Raw genomic sequence first — 16,717 nt, 5'->3', positions numbered from 1 at the left:
AAACCCATTTAATGGCAGTTGTTAGTATTGGGCTGTCCTGTGTGGTGCCACATGTACTGTCTCACACAGTTATCAGCAGAGAGGTGCATACCCGCATGGTACTGCAATCTGTGTGAGAAAAACACCAGCAGAACTGGAATGAAAAAGTAAATCACATTTAAGGTGTTTGTAGCTCTCACCGTCTAGGGTGGAATTTGCAGTCCAAGCTGTGTACCCTGCCTTAAAGCCTTTTTAAAAAAACCCAGCTACACAATTTTAACCCATGCAGAACCTTGTCCATGTTCTTCATTATATGCAAGAGAAAATTCAACTACATTACACTTACTGTTCACAAGAATGCTGAAGGATTTTTAAAAGTTCAGTGATAAAATTGCTGAGAGCTTAATGTGCTCATGAAGTTACGTTGATGTGGGACAGAAACCTAATAAAGCCTTTCCTTATTAGCATGTACCTGGGAAGGCTGTATTACTTAAAAAGTTAAAACATGGCTGTCATAACCTGAGGTTTGTAATTGCTGTGTGCAGCCTGACCTTCAGAGCTTCATAGTGATGGTGAGCCAAAAAACCCTTCCTATGAGGGATTCCTGCTCCCAAAGTCTGGCCACCCATCAGCTGACCTCGTACAGTCCAGCCCTGACTTCCTTTCAGCAGGATGGGGGCTGGCAGGACACATTTAACTGCTTGTGACTTCATCCAGCAGAGATGTGCTGTGTATAGATTTTTCTCTAGCACCCTGTACTTCTGTAAACAGATGTACATAAGTCAGGCAGTGAAAATTCACTGGGGTGGAGGGGTTTGTACCTCTCCCTAGACTTAGCTTCTTGATGGCCCCTGGTCTGCTGAGTGAGACCCTTCCAAAGGCTGAGGCTTTTTCCTAAACTGTTTATTTTTCTGGATGAATAGACTTTCAGCGCGGTGGACCTTTTTTGTCATAAATCACTGTTGGGCTCCCCAGGTGCTGAGCGGGACTGGCCCCGTGCCAAGGCTGTTGCAACCCTCCTGCTCACAGCAAGAGCAGCCACGGGGGCTGCAAACGCCCCGCGTCCCTAGCACCCCTCATCCCCACCGTGCTGCATCCCCGCCACCCCACGCTGGGCAGCCGGGGTCCCTGCTGCTACTGGCTGCCTGCAGACCCGCCAGCCCAGGCACGCCCAAGGCACGGCACCCACTGGAAGAAGAGAACTGCCTGTGTCTGCGAAGCCTCCGCGCCGCTGGCAGGGGTAGCAAGCTGTGATGGGATGTCAGAGGCTGGAAGCCCAGCAGCGTATTTCGACAGACGTGTAGAGGCGTGACAAATGCCAAAGCCCAGGATGAACGGCAAGGCTGTTGAAACTGTTATTTGTGCAAATACTGAAATTTAGACTCAGAGAAATCAGGATTTATTCACAATAAATAGTGTGAGGAAAAGGGGATAACTGCACTGCCTGCTTTTCAGACCTCTCCTCCCATTCACTGTGCTGCTGTCTGAGTTGCTCCTTGACCCACGTATGGCCCCAAAACATCGCTTTTCTTTCCCTGCTGGTAGCAGCTCCCATGCAGGCCACTTGGCAAAGCGCATGCTTTGCTTTGGGTGCGTGATGAGAAGCCATGGGAGTTCAGGGACCTTGCAGTTATCTCTGAAGTGAAGCACCTGGATAACATTCCGAACAGAGGACAGCTAGAGCTTCAGTGTGTTTGTCTTCCCCTTAGACCCTCCTGAAGTATCTCCAGATACAAACCAGGTTGGGTGAGATCCAACTCTGTCACAGTCAATGGGAGTTTGGTCCTTCACCAGGAGCAGCTACGCCTTTGGTAACCCCTTGTATTGCCAGCCAGTGTCGACCCTGAGCATGGCAGCAGTGGCAGTCCAAAGTTAGCTTTCCAAGCTGCCTGCTGCGCTGTGTGCTGCAGCTCTCAATTTTCTGCTGTTACCCACCAAGGGCCACTGTGATTTTACCTGCCCCAGGAGGAATGCTCCTGCTCTTCCTTCTTGCACATTGTTCAGAAACTTCAAATAGCGGTAGGATATCTAAAGCATCATGTCTGCATGTTAGCTGAATAAGGAGAAGCTGCAGGAATGGGTACTTTCCAGATTCCTCCAAATGAGTTTGGAGCTGCAGAAGGTTATATGGGATGTTCTCCTGCAGACACCACCCATTTCAAATAAGTAGAGGACAAACCTCCTTTCTTCGTAGTATGACTTGCATGGTATTTTCAAAAGCGCGTAGTGCTCTGCTTGATCTTGCTAATCACAACGTGAATGACCTCTTTGGGAGCGGATTTCAAAAATCCCAAAAGAGCAATCTCTAGTCCAGTTGTATACAAATGCGCAGGAGCCCCGAGTGGTTCGTGTTTTGCATAGGGGTGGTAATCTGAACAACTGACCATACTGATATTGCAAAAATGTAGGTATTCAAATACGTGTTTGCGAAAGGGCTTGACTTTGTTCCTTTGTTTCATTTTCTTTTCCCACTGGTTTGCAGTCAGAGACAGACAAACATTAAGCAAAGCAAACAATCTGCGTTTCCACTTGTACAATGGGAGGAAATAGGAACTGAAAGGAAAAAAAAAATCTGGACAGAAAAGCTGCTTCTGGTGCCTCTTGGGTTTTACAGTTCACGAGGGCTGCGGTACAGACACTTGCAGTAGGGATGAAAAACTGTCATTTTCCTCCAGAGATCAAGGTTGTTTGATCCCGTACCATTGAAATGACCCCTATTCATCCCTCCCTTCTAGCCAGCATGGACTTGGGTAGAATTTTATGTGATTGATAGAAGTTATATGTTCTAATCTCTTTTCTTGGCTGATGTGTTGCTATTTTAGTGTAGGGGAAGTCGTCCTATACCATGGCCAACTTAGTTGTCTTCTACAGTGTTATGAGTTACAGTGATATTTTTGTTTGTTTGTTTAAGCATGTGACACGAATAGGGGCCCTGAGAGAAATTCCTGATTTTTTTTTAATGTCTTACCCCTGAGATGTCTAAAACTTAATTTTAAAAAACTTTATAAAACTAATATTTTCACTTTGAGCGAGGGCAAAATACTTACCCACTTCTGAGATGAGGTGGAGAGAGAGAAGCGATGGGAGGGATAGAGTGACCTGTTCTGCACAGAAATAGGGCAGTGGTGTTTGTGAGGAAAGGAGCTTGGTCTTCACTGAATATTCAAGTCATTTTTGCTATATAAATTTGCTAACCATTACAAAATTATCCTTTTTTGTTTGGAATGCAGTGTAACATTTTTATTTTTTTGAACAATTTTTCAGTTCTCTATACATAGCATATATCTCTAATTTCTTCATTACTGTAAGATGCTTTGTCTTAGAGTGCACTGAGTGTTATTAATGAACTTTTGTTCTTTATATATTTACGTGCAGACACTACTGTTAATATTTTACAACCCAAGTTGCATGCTAAGTAGCGTTCAACTTCATAGTGTGGTCTATACTGAACATTGTAAATCTTAGCTAACAGAACATATCTAATCGTAAAGTGGGAGTTAGCACATAGGGAAAAAAAAAAGAACCATAAACTTTGAAGAGCATGTCTTGATTATTTACAGTGTGTTAATATTTATGTTGTTCACTGCCACGACCAGCTGTGGGCAAGGGTGATCATATTTTGTAGTGTTTAGGTGACACATTGTCTTCCCTGGTAGGAAGATACCTATGGTCAGTTCTGAAAGCAACGCTAAGTCTAACTCAGTCAAGCAGTCCCTTTACAACCTAAGGGACTGACTGGCGGTGTCCGATGTTGGATAGTCTGAGAGCAACGGAGGACCTTTATGTTGCTGAAGCCGTAATCTCAGGAGCTCATTCTGATGCTACAGTCTGCTGCGTGCTCTTCCTCTCGATAGCACAGAATCAGTGGCAGAGAATGCTGTCCAGTGGCCGTTGTAAGAGGGTGTTTACGGAGCCTAGGGAAGGGGAAATGCAACATGTGGCTATGCTGGCCAGGTGGTCTTGAGTGAGACCTAGGGCTGTTTGGAAATTGGGTGCCAGATGTGGGGGTGAAAGTGCAAATGTGTTGCATCCACATGGTCAGCATTTAGGCAATGCAGCTGGGTTGTGGTTTTACAGAAGTCCCTGCATCCTGCACTGCTGGCACGAAAGCAGTCACTGACAAGGGAAGGAGGGCGTGCTCCAGCTGGGAGATGGAGCTGAGGGCTACCGTAGAGGTGACCTGGAACAAGGCCCAGGCTTCCAAATCTCAAGATCTCCCAGTATCTCAAAGAAGAGGTGCTCTAGGGGGATGCAATTCTTTGATTTAGAGCCCCAAAATACAACAGACATCCCGAGATGTTGTGACAGAAGTGCCATCAAAACTTTATAATGTCGATCAAAGCAGGCTATTGGCAGTCTGAGTTGCATGACTGAAAGGCTGAAGCTGTAATCAAAATTATAGCCACACTCCCACCTGGCTGGTGTCCTGGATGGGGGGTTTAGGAAAAAAAAAAAAAGACTTTCTGAAACTAGTAATTATCTGACCTGTTGTGGTGGGTTGGGGGTTTTGTGTTTTGTTGTGTTTATTTTTTTAAAACTAGCAGAATTGGTGTGGATTATATGTCATAGTTTACAATGAAATGGATAATTTCTGAAATCCAGTGCTAATATTCAGTTCATGACTGACCTGAGCTCTGCCTCAGACCATTAGCTAACAAAACAAGCTGTGAGCTTCCAAACGCTTAATAACTTCTTCCTTGGAATTTATTCCTGTCCCATTGCAAGTTTTGCGTTACTGCTGCATTTTTGGCTGAAGAGCCCCAAGCGTGACTACAGTGGGTCATCTCACGTGGTACCAGTTGCTGAGACAAGGATTACAGACCGGTCTTCCTCATAGAGCTCTCCTGTAAACTGGCTTCTCAGGTGACACTTGCCAGCACCAAAAGGCTACAGCCCCAGATGTGCAAACCCTGTCCACTGGTTTGCGTTAGTCAAGCTGCCAAGGGTCAGCAGGACGTCCGCTGTGAGGAGCCATATGCTGTAAAACAGCGGCTGTGTCTAAACTGCAGTGCAAGAGCAGCCTATCTGAGGTTTTATGTTCTCGGGGTCTTCCTCCCTGCCATGCTAACCCACCGGCGTGCTCTGGGGAACACACCGTGGCTGCATGGGAGGCTGCCCTTGCCCGCCTGCAGCGTGAGCAGGCAAAGCTGGTGTTGCCAGGCTGGTTCTGGGGCTGGTGATAGCAAATGTTGCTCATCTTTTCTGAAGAACTGGGTCTAAATGGGAAAGCCCTGTGTAGGTGGAAGGGGAAACAGAAGGATCATGACTTTGTTAAGGTTACGTGGCATAGGACATAGGATTTCCTGGATCCCTATGCAGAGCATTGTTCATTTGATGCATAGTCTCTTAGAGGCTTTCCTTGTGTTACCAGGATAGAAAGGGTAGAGAGGAGAGGGGCAAAAGGGTGGGGTTCCATCCTTCAGGGCACAGAAGGCTGAGCTGGCAGTCTACCAGCAACCACAAGGCCACACACTGATTTACCCAAGATGGGCTCAAAATTTGAAAATCATAAGTGGCTTTTGAACAGGAAACCTGCTTGCTGAAGCTCACTTTCAGTAAGAGCTTGCAGTGAATCAGCTGTACCTTCACCCCACTCCCGAAGGGTGGGTGGCTGCAACCTGCATCAGTTATCCTGTAATAAATGCTTCTGGGTGAGAAAGTCCTCTGGGCTCCGAAGTCCTCCACCTCCAACAGCCAGATCTTGCTTTCAAATACAAACCTTCAATAACCAGAGAAGGTCCCAAGAGTTAAGTCTGTGGTATCTGCCAGCTTTCTGGGTCACACTGGCAGGCAGTGCTGTGAGGGGTCACCTGGGGGTTCCGCAGCCTTGCGCAGATGATGTGAACTGTTTGTGCCAGCGCACAGCCGAAGCACAGCTGCGCGTGTGCGTGCCTGATGGCAGAGCGTGTTCGATGTGAAATTGCCCTCCGTGTGGGCACAAAGGTGCAAACTGGCAAGCATCTGAGGCGTCTGGGAGGTATCCCTGCACATACGCACCTCACAGCCTTGCCAAAAATGCTGCTTTTTAAGGGAGAGAAAAGTGAGGCTGTGCTTCTGGTTGCAGACAGCACAAGGACACAGATGGGGACTTTTGCACAGTCAAAACCACCAGCTTCGTGCTGCCTTGGTATCATGCAGCAGGCATCCCCTGCCCTTCACGTGTGCTTTTTCCTGCTGCGGTTAAATGGGGACAGCTACATCAGACTCAAACACGTGGACATTAATGAGCACCTGTTGCCAAAAAGGAAGCGAGTGATGGGACTGCCCTGGGCCGCCTTGGCATGGTGTGCAGCACTGGAACAGGGCGGCTGGGTTGTATCATCTGGACGTGCAATTGTCCACTTCAAATCTGTTGGATCACAAGTGGGGAGAGAAGCTGATGGGAGCTGTTTGCCACCCCTAGGAAGAGGGGGCTGTGCAGGATTTGGGAGGGAAACTGTGAAACCAAGCTCTCAGTAAGGCTGTGGGTCACATGCAATGTCAGGTGTGTGTCACTGGGGTCTTGGGTCTCTGGCTGAAATCGTGGCCCAAGCCAGGGACTGCGCCAAATTTTTATTTGGACCTAACAGGAAAAGGTGCTACACGTGACTGAATGTGTCTTTTTGTAAATATACTTAATTTATGTAAAGCCCCTTTATCAGCTAATAGCTTGCCCACTAATGCTGATACTCGTTTGATGTAAATAGAAAAGTACACGTCTTGACCCTAGTAGAGGGCGTAGATAAGCGGTTCCTTTATCTAACTGAGCTAAAAAGATAAATATATATCCAATAGAAATAACACTGAGCAATCTGTCCTATTCCACCTATGTGTCCCTGCAGAAATAATGCATGGTTGGAACTCATCAGAACCAGATCTTTGGCATTAAGCATCTTCCACAGATGTGGCTGCGATGAGCAGTATGCAGATTTGAAAAATGTGAATGCTGGCTCTGGCTTTGCTGACAGTTACTGTAGTGACTAACTGGCAACTGCAGCAGACTTTATGCAGAAATATTGTCTGGAGGAGACAAGGAATTTAGCTGGACTCAGTGCCAATGGGAGAATTTCTTCCAGGTTGGATACTTCATCAAAATGTAGGCAAGAACTTCAATTTTAGAAAGTCATTGAGCTTTGGAATTGTTCATGTCTAAGCTCTGTATGAGCTTGATAGCGTTTAATGCTAAATTCTTGGATGGGAATATGGATGACTTGCATTCGCCAGAGTTGAAACCTGCTCTCAAATTGAGCATTTGGGCAAAAGATGAAACCTTTTATTAGGGAAATGGGCCCACAGACCATTCCTGCCCTCTGTCTAGTTTCTGAGGAAATATGCAATGGAGGATCTTCAGTTACAACAGGCTGATTCCCTTTAATGATCTGGAGAGGATGGGCAGTGGCGGATTGCACTGAGGGCTGGGAGGGCAGTGCCTCTTGTTCCTCCCCTTGTTTTGGATTAAATGAGAAAGGATACACTTCTGTGTGTCTCGTCATTGGAAGTAAATGCATCTGTTGATCTCATTTGGTTGGGAAACATTTAAAACAGCCAGTTACTCCTAGGAGCAAAAAATCAAAACATCACCTTTCTCAAAACAGTTCAAACATGCTCAAGCCTGTGGCTTCAGCAAAAGCAGCAATGTGTGAGTTCCCATGAACTCTGACTAACCTCTGAGATTTATTGATAAACGAAAAAATAAGGGGCCAGGCCCTGAAACCTTTCCTGACTTAGGCACTAGTCTCAGTAAGTTAACAAGAAGCCCAGCGCTGGGTTCAGGACATTTACTGCTTTTGTAGATGTCAAGGAAAAATGAACTCGAAACACTTTGAAAAACCAGTGTAAAGGAGAGAAACCTGTGACTTTTGTTCTGACTGCCAGCACAGTCACAGTCTGTGCATTAAAGCAAGCGTAATGCGGAGCACGTTACCCTGCTCGGAGAACCTGCACAGTCACTGATGGTGCTTCTCCATATGAACACACATGTTCTCTGAAACCATCAGCCCTTCTAGCGTGGAGTCTTGCAAATAGCACACTCACTTTTTTTGGGTGGTGGTGCCAAGTTCCATAGGGTGCCAGTGTGCAGCCGCTGCTTACGGGGACTGCTGGTGTTCGGGTGGGCTGTGGGTGGCTTTGCTTCTGCCCCCTTTTTTTCATAGCTAACTGAGTAGATAGTGAAGCTGTGGGGAGGAGAAGGAGTAAAATTTAGAATGTCTCCAGTGTTCTCTGCTTGTTTTGTCTCCACTGACTGAACCTTTTCCATTGGCAGTATTTAAAGGAAAGGTTTTATTTGCATGTGTTGGGATGATGTCAGCGGTAAGGAGAAATGATGGTGCATGCTGTGTAATTTTGCCACGTTGTTTGTTGCATACATTAGCAGGTGCAGAGACTTCCGAGATGTATTGCTCTGTGATAACGACGAATCCTTTACTATGGGAAAATGTAAAACTGTGTAATCAAAAATAAATCTGCCAAGATAGCAGTAAAATTAGTACCTCATGATGAAAATGTTTTTATATAGCTGTAGATACATATTTAGCTAAACTTTCCAAGATACTTTTTAAAATACATACTTTTAAACTAATACATCCCCTTTAGATAGTTGATGAAAGGCAGATATAAATATATAGCTATGTTCACACCTTTTCATGAAGTTAACCTGCAGCCCTCTGCATTACCCTGTACAAACTTGTGGTGGTGGTGGGAGATGAGGTTCTCCAGCTTAATACAACCAAGAAACATGGAAGACCCTTTTCAAAAGGTGTGATAACAGTTGTTGACAATAAATGGTTGTGAGTTGAGGATTAGAGCAAACCAACAGGAAATGAGTTTTTACTGCTCCTTTCAGCCTCTTGAGAGGGGTTTGGATTCTCTAGTGGATTGAACCACTTCCTATTTTCTTCCAGGGTAAACAGGTCTAAGAAAAGGTAAGGGTGTGAAATGCATGTAGCAGAATTTAACTCCATGTGAAGCCTGTGTTACCCAGTGAGAGAGTATTTATCGCAGGTGAGCCTGTGCAGGGGGATGGTTGGATGTGAGCCTACGTATTTCCCTCCAGCTAGTAGCAACTTTGCACGGTGTGAGGAAGATAGGGCACTGAGACAAGCACGAGCCATGATCCTGCCCTCTCTGCACAGACTAAGCTCCTCTTGTCCAGCAGTCAGCCCAGTTGCAGGCATGGGAGCTTTTAGGAATGCGGGAGCAGGATCAATTTGTGCTTTTCAGTTAACGGGGACATGTTTGTTGTGCAAAGGTGAATCATGACCCACAAAACAAAAGAGCTCGCTGTTTTCTTTCCCACAAAGGCTAATTTTTCCAAACCTTTCTGGGGGGATTTAGTATTCTCATTTGGAACGGCAGAAGTGAGTGAGAGCAGTAGGTTTGCATCCAGTGGAAATAACTGTGGCTGCAAAATAACAGATGTCAGTTATACAGAGGGAGGTTTTGACCAGGTATCATGCTTTGAAATCAAAACTGAATGCCAAGCCTTTCTCCCTTCCTTATTCTTATGAAGATTCAGTAGCAAGTGCAGTGCTAGCCTAGTATCAATTGATTTATTTTTTCAGTAAAGAAGCTCCTCTCCATGACTTACTGTAATTATGAAAATCGGTGTTAGTTCTTGATGTCATCCCTTGCAGCATGTACGGCAGCCCAGGAGAGCCTTGTTGTTTGGATGGGTTAGTTGCCTGCTGTATGGGGTGGCTGGAGACGTGGAATTATCAGTGTACTTGACTCCAGACAAACTCTGGAGTTAAATTAGGGTGCCAGCGTGTCTAGCATGACTGTACTTTGTGGAAGGTCCTCTCTCGCTATATTGCCAAGACATTCAATGCCTGGAAACATTTGCAAACAATGGCCTCCAACAAAGGAGCTGTTGCTGTGTGGAGGAAGTTTGTTAACTGGGATTGACGTCAGCTGGGATGGATGCTGACCAAACACCGGCATCTGTTGGGCTAGCACTCATCGCTGCCCATCTGCACGCAGCCACGGTGGTGTGTGCGCTGTGGGCCGGGTGAGGGTGTGCCCTGTTTGTCGTCTTCCCGAGGTCTGGGATAGTATATAAATCCTATCATTCTAGTTTATGAGAAAAAGCTTTGCAATCCCGGGAGTGCTTCCACAGAAAGAGGACACTTACACAAAAACTCAGCAGGATTTAGTTTTCTGTAAAAGAAAACATGACTGTGACATATCGACTGAGAACGAGGAATCATTTTTCTTTGATGCAAAATTGCTTAGGCTTAGAAATAACACTTATATACAATTTTGTGCAGATAGGACATGGGTTTTAAAATTATATCAACCTAGCTTTTAATTTTGCAGGTGTAAATTGCACCTGCAAATCATTTTGTCTGCAAACTACAGTATTTTATATTTGATTTCCTGATTTCCTATGGCTGGCTTAACTGATGTCAGTTGGTTATTTTGATATACAGCTTTGCAGGCACTACTATTTCGGGAACAAAATTGCAGTTTTGAAGCTTCAAACCCACTTCCGAACATTTGATGGAAGTAAGGAGTAAGGATGTGTAGCCAATCCACTCTTCGTACAAATCTTTTGATACCATCCTCCAGTATGAGATTGGTGTTGGTTATCATGGCAAAACATTACATCTACAGCATCTGTTGAGCAACTTGATCTAACCAAGCCAAAAAACTGTGCAACTTACAGCAAGTTTCCTGGTTGTGTTTCTAATATACATTCTTGTGAACCACATTTTGTCAGTCTCAGAATCAAGTTTGCTCTTTTAATAGCTTTATTCCCTATTACCTCCCTTTTCCTAGCTTTGTTTTAAAAAACTAGCCACTTACCTAGTGTAAAATTACCAGTTATCTGTTGCTTAGTAATGATTGTGGGGTGTGGGCATTTCACTAGTGAAGCGTGTATACTTATGTGGACACACATGCTGTCAAAGCCCTGGGAGAGTTCCTCCCCGCTACCATAGATTACCTTTTAAATACAAAGCTTCCACATGCTTTTTTGGGGGTAGCTGAGATATAGTTAACTCAGCTGCAATAAGAATTTTTAAAACCAAGCATTTCACAGTAAAAGTCCTTTTTTTTAAAAAAAAAAAAACAAACCCCAAAACAAACGAACAAACAAGAAGGTACATACAGCTTTAGTTTCTTGGCAGCTCCGTACAGATTGCCAGATTGATATACTGAAACCCAGAGTTTTCTCTTACCCTGGGGTGAGCCAGAACATGTGGGGTGGGGAGGTGGGGACAGGGCCAGCTACCCAGCGCCTTGCTTCCCCAGTGCGCGCCAGCCCTGGATTGCAGGGCGAGAAGGTTTTTCTGGTTAGGTCACCCGGGGCCTGTGCTGAGATTTCCCACAAGAGGGGACTTGGGGGCGGTAACGCTTGGAGAACAGGAGTTGGATGGAGACCCATAAACTCATGCCACGTTGTACTCTGACAGCAGAGGTCTCCCAGCATTGCTGCTTGCTTTGTGCTAAAGGGGGAAATTCAACCCTGCAAAGGCAACTCGGGGAACTTCAGGTCATGGTAAGGGCGTGGGTCTGATAACAAATCACCAGACTTCACCTTGGTAGTTTTGTATCGCTGAAAGGGTGTTGATACATGATTGAAAGCGAGTACTCAAGCCTAGTTGTTATACGCCTAATTTGTTACTGTACACATAGTTTGCCTTCATGTTATACTTACAGTCTTTTGTTGTCTTAACAGGGTCGCCATGTTAAGACTGGGCAGCTAGCAGCAATCAAAGTGATGAATGTTACCGAGGTGAGTGCAGAACCAAAAATAAAAAAGTTGTTTTCAAGGTGCAAGGGAAAATAAACAGTCAGATTATGAGAATAACTTAACTTATGAATAACTTAAAAAGGCGATCCAGAAGTATAAATTATGGTTCCTGAGCACTGGCTTGTATTTTATAAAGAACTGAGAGGTGTTAATACAGTTAATTACAGTTAATACAGTTGGACCTGACCAATGGTGACAAAACAATACAGGAACGCATTGCCGTGTGTTTTGATGGTCTATAATAACAAAGAGGAGAGCCCTCTTCCTGCTTATTTCTAGTTGATTATTTGTTTCAAGAGATAGCAAGTAAAAGATTTCCTGTAGCTCTGCACTGCCCCTGCTGTGTTTCATCACAGTCTTCTCCCCTCTCATGCCAACCAGTCCTCAGAGTAGCTATCCTGACAGCCAGCGAGCAGGAACATGTTAGAAATGCCAACGTAGCACTTTTTCATTGTTGTTTGACAGATGAGAGAAGGAGACGGTTCAATTGGCACTGTCCCTGCTCACATTTATAGTGTTAGTGCTGGAAAAGGGTGTCGAAAAAGTTGCTAAGTATTATTTTTGTGTCTCCTTTTAAGAGCGCAGCCAGTAGTGAAGCAGGCTGCCTCCTTGAGACCGTGTTAGCCTGAGCCCCAGAACGGCTGGGGAGACTCCCTGCTTTCTCTTCTCGTTTACTGGGAGGATGTGGTTTGATAGGATGCACCTAGTCTTACTGAAGACCAGCTCCCCATTCTGTCACTCTGGCAGCGTAGATGTGGAGTACAAAACTCCAAAATCACAAGCTAGAGTCCTCTTGTGATATTGCGGAAGGGCTATTGCCTGAACTAAAAAACAGGGCCAAGTCCTCTGGGCCAAGCCTGCCAGTGGTACATCTATGCGTGGTGCTTTGGGCAAGCACAAGCAAGCCTCGTCTGCATCTTCATACGTCTTTTGATTGTGTTGGACGACAGCAGAACAAGTTGGTGTCTGCATGGGCCTTGTCACGTAGAGCAGGCCCAGGACAGTTCTCTCTGCTGATGGTGTAGGAACCCAGCCCTGAGCAGCAAGTGGTCTGATTTGCACATTGGTTTCTTGAACTTAGATGCTACTGTAATGCTTTTACAAAGCATGTCTAAGGGCTAGTTTGGCTATGACTGCTACCTTGTAAAATATGCGTGTGTAGTTGAATTGCCAGTTTCGCTTTTCTGTGTGCGCAGGGGAGGGTGTGTTTTTTAAATAAGTGCTACACTACATTGGTGAGATTTTTGCTTTTAGCTCTATAGGTACGTACATCATCAGGTGCTTTGCCTTTAAATATTGGCAGTCACCCTGAGGCTGCAGGATTTTGGAAGGGAGAGGGAGTAGGGTTTGGGTTGCAGACAGACTCCTGAGATAAGAGCACCTCCGTGCTTTGACAGAGAAGCTGACAGGACAAATCCTGGCAAGAACTCAGAAGTGATCCCGAGCTGCTGTATGGACTGCTTTTATGCTTTGCTGGGTTAGTCAACTGTGTGTGAGGGCTGGCCAGAGATGTCACTTTGGGCCATCATGTTAACACCAGTGACAGTCCCTTCCTTGATGAAACAATTGAAGCAAAAACTGCAGGAAGGGAACCTTGGAAAGATTTCCTTCCGTCTGCTATACATAACATGGTCTCCTTTGTATGTAAGCAACAAACTGTAGCATCCAGTAATGCCTGGAAACAAAATTTAAATGGAGGACAACCTTGTGGTCCAGCTTCAGGAATTCACATTGATAGACTTGCATGATTCTGGGAACAAAGGCTGTTTAGGTCTGATTTGCTGCTTCCTTGCAGGCTACAGAGCCAGTGTCATACTAGGGAACCTGTTCCATTGCTTGAGGGGCAATGATAACAGATCATGCTGTTTTCATGTTGAGTCACTTAATGCGAAAGCAGTCATGACAGTTTGACAGTTGACTAGTAGTGAGCATGTTGGTGCAGCCACCTGGAGGGGTTTTCCCTGGTCCTCTTCCCCAGTAAACCCTGAACAAATCTAGTTCAGCTGTACTTGAGTGTTTCTGCTTTCTGACCATGGTGCAGAGTGAGTGCAAGGCTTTCTGTTATTATTTCCACTCTCTTAACGTGGGGTTGGCTGTGTTCCCGCTGCTAGGGCAGAGGCTGGCAGACCTGGATGCAGTCCTCTGCTTTATCACTGGTTTCCTCCAGGCCCTCGGCAGTGCCTCTGTGAGATGTTGGGAGACCGCTGCAGGAGTGATTCAGGCGGCTGCTGCCAGTAGCTGCCGGTTCCTCCGGCAGCTGTCTCTTCTGCTCTGGGGTTGTCCTCCCCTCAGCCACCACATCTTGCAGCTCGGTGTGTTACGGTAAACCCCGATTGCTTTCAGCACAGCGGGCTGTGGACAGCTGTGTCAGCGGCAGGGTGGGGTTGGCAGCTGCGGTCCTGAGCTGTTGAGACACCTTCGTGCAAATTCCCAGAGTGCTTGGGGTAAGCCACGTGGCTGCTAGAAATGGGGTTGCTGCTGGCCTCCTGAGCGGATCTGTCTGGCCAGGGACCGTGCTGCTGGTCTCCTGTAGTGCAGTGTAGATGAGGTGGTTGAAGCCAATGCATTCCTGCTCTGCAGTTGCAGTAGGTAGGAGCATGCGTGCGGCTGAGGCTGATGCTGTACATGTCCAGGGCATCTCTGAGGCTCAGTTCTCCCATGAAATAGCAATAGATTTTCTCTGCTTCATACAATATGGTTACTGCAGCCTCTCACAGCAGTAGTGGGTCCTAACTGTGATGTAGAAATCCTTTCAATCTTCAGAATTTCAGGGTCATAAATTCAGAGCCTGTCAAGGATTCTGTATTTCTCTTGCATTGTTAGCCTGCTCAAGTTTAAGTTATTTTCTGATCCTTTGGTCTTGAAAAGCTAGCTCAAGGCATTAAATAAAGTTTTTAAAATATTGAAATCCTCATCTCTGATGTCCTATGTATAAATTGCACCTGGGAGCAACATCTCACATGGAGTTTGGCTTGTGAGAAATGGAAGCTGTCAAGGTAAACCTGCTTGAGTGAGGCAGGAGGCTCCTAGTCCCTGTGGCCATTTTCATCTTTGGGTGGTTATATGATCTGATTAGTGCTGCACAGGGAACAGTTCTTAGGGAGTGAAAATTTCACCTGGTAGAAGACAGGAAGGTTAAGAAAAAATCAAGACAAATGCAGCCTTTTTCTCTTCTTCTCTTTGCCCGTCGCCACAAAACATGGAGAAGAGCTGAATGCCTGGGTTGGCCTTGTGATTTGTGTACCTACTTAGAGGACTCCCTGGTTCAAGCCTCCAGTGATCTCTCTCATTCAAAGTGGGGAGCTCTCTCTCATTCCAGTGGCTGAGTTTGACAGAGCCCCGTGCCAGTGTAGGGTGGTGGTGGTTTGGTCACTAACCTGCTTAGGAACAGGTCAGTGTTGTCTGACTTGGGAGAGGATAGGATCGAACAAGGACATCTCGTATCCTAGGGGTCTGAGCTACTTCCTTGCTACTTGGATATTCTGCAGTGGGCTTTGCTACCCCAGCATCATGTTTTTGTCCCTAGAAAATCCAGCCTAAGAAGTAATTCATCTAATGCTTTATCATAACCAGTACATTTCTTCTAAAAGATTCTGTTTCACCAAATCTGTGGTTTTTTCCTCCAGCAAGAAATCATTTCATCAGAAATTCCCTGACCAGCTCCAGCTGTGATTGCCCCAGCTCTAAGATCTGGGGCACCCCAAGAGCTGAGCAAATCTGCCCTTTGCAGTCATGAGCTGCAGCCCCGGGCTTGTTTCTTAAGAGCGGTAGCAGGATGCTGTGGTCACTGCGGGATCCTCTGGACATCTGTCAGGAAGTGCCTCTGTGTCATGTTACGGGGGGAGCGGGGGGAGCCCTTTGAAATGGTTGACGGGGAGCTGATGGCAACGTGCACTCATGCGCCTCTTCACACAGGCTCTGCTTCCTGTTATCTGATGGTGCCAAACAAGCAGAGTCCTTGCAAAGAGATTGGATTCTTGCTGATTTTCTCTTCAGCGATTGGTACAGATGATCAAAGAGCTCTTGTGCAGCAGGTCATTCTCTGTCTGTCATTGCTTTCAGTCTTTCCAGATAGCAAAATAACATTTAAATGAGAAACTTGTCATTAGAACTGCCCCAATACTAAGGGGTCTCTTGGTGGAGTACTTATCAGCTGATGATCTTGTTTCCATTTGAGGTCAGAGGCGTGTGCTTTCTAGTTCTTTGCTTCCTAATGTCATTGCAGACAGGCCCACGCCTTCAAAAATAGCCTTTGATCATGAACCTGTCATCTTTATGCATGCAGCCATCTGTGCCCAGAAACGCATTGGTTTGTGAAAGCAAACCACTTTTTGCACCTGCACATCTGCGAGCTTGTTTCTTTTTCTTAAGCAGCATGATTTATGAGCAGGTTTCTAGACCCCTGGGAGATGTGGCTGATGGTAACACTGACAAGAGGGGTGGTGGAAAGTGGGAATCCTGAGTATGTGCATGCACTGGGAAGTTGAGGGTGCTTTTGTCCCCAGTCACACTGCTTGAAGGATGTATGTACCACTGAGACTTAGCAAGTCCAGGTTCAGTTCCTGGCTGGGCCTCAGACATGGCCTGTGGGACAGAATCACTCACATTTACCCTTCTGCCTTGGTTACTCCATGTGAAATAGAGTAATTTTTCCAAAACTCATTCCAACACTGGGAAGACAGTACTTTGTCTGTGAAATGCCCACCTGCTGTCTTTTAGTTGACAAACTGACTGATATTTGAAGTCACATCTCTCTTTGGAGGATGCAAGAGTTAGGCTCAGAGGGTTTCTGCTCAGCAGTGGTGGGGCTCAACAGGGAAGCCCACTGTCCGGTCTAAGCAGTGTCTTCCCAAGACACTCATTCTGCACCTGAACAGCGTACAGCAGTGTGCAAGGAGAGGTAATTGCCTCCATGGGCAAGGGAAGAAGAGGCAGGTGCAGGGAGGGAGCAGGTTCCAGCCTTCTGGGTAAATAGATGAGGACATGAGATAAAGCAGGAATTGGATC

The 16,717-nt window shown here is 45.9% G+C and overlaps 1 protein-coding gene across 2 annotated transcripts in view; it reads left to right on the top strand.

Annotated features, from left to right (window-relative positions):
* NRK (Nik related kinase) overlaps positions 1 to 16,717 on the top strand; it is a 104,708-nt gene that overhangs the window by 22,990 nt on the left and 65,001 nt on the right. For both annotated transcript variants that reach the window (XM_075107075.1, XM_075107074.1), the window contains exon 3: positions 11,636 to 11,692. In XM_075107075.1, coding sequence (XP_074963176.1) covers positions 11,636 to 11,692 — 57 coding nt within the window. The remainder of the gene's footprint in view (positions 1 to 11,635; positions 11,693 to 16,717) is intronic.

Source organism: Phalacrocorax aristotelis, chromosome 11 (assembly GCF_949628215.1).
Source record: "Phalacrocorax aristotelis chromosome 11, bGulAri2.1, whole genome shotgun sequence".
Taxonomy (NCBI): Eukaryota; Metazoa; Chordata; class Aves; order Suliformes; family Phalacrocoracidae; genus Phalacrocorax; species Phalacrocorax aristotelis.
This window is presented reverse-complemented; position numbering and strand designations above follow the sequence as displayed.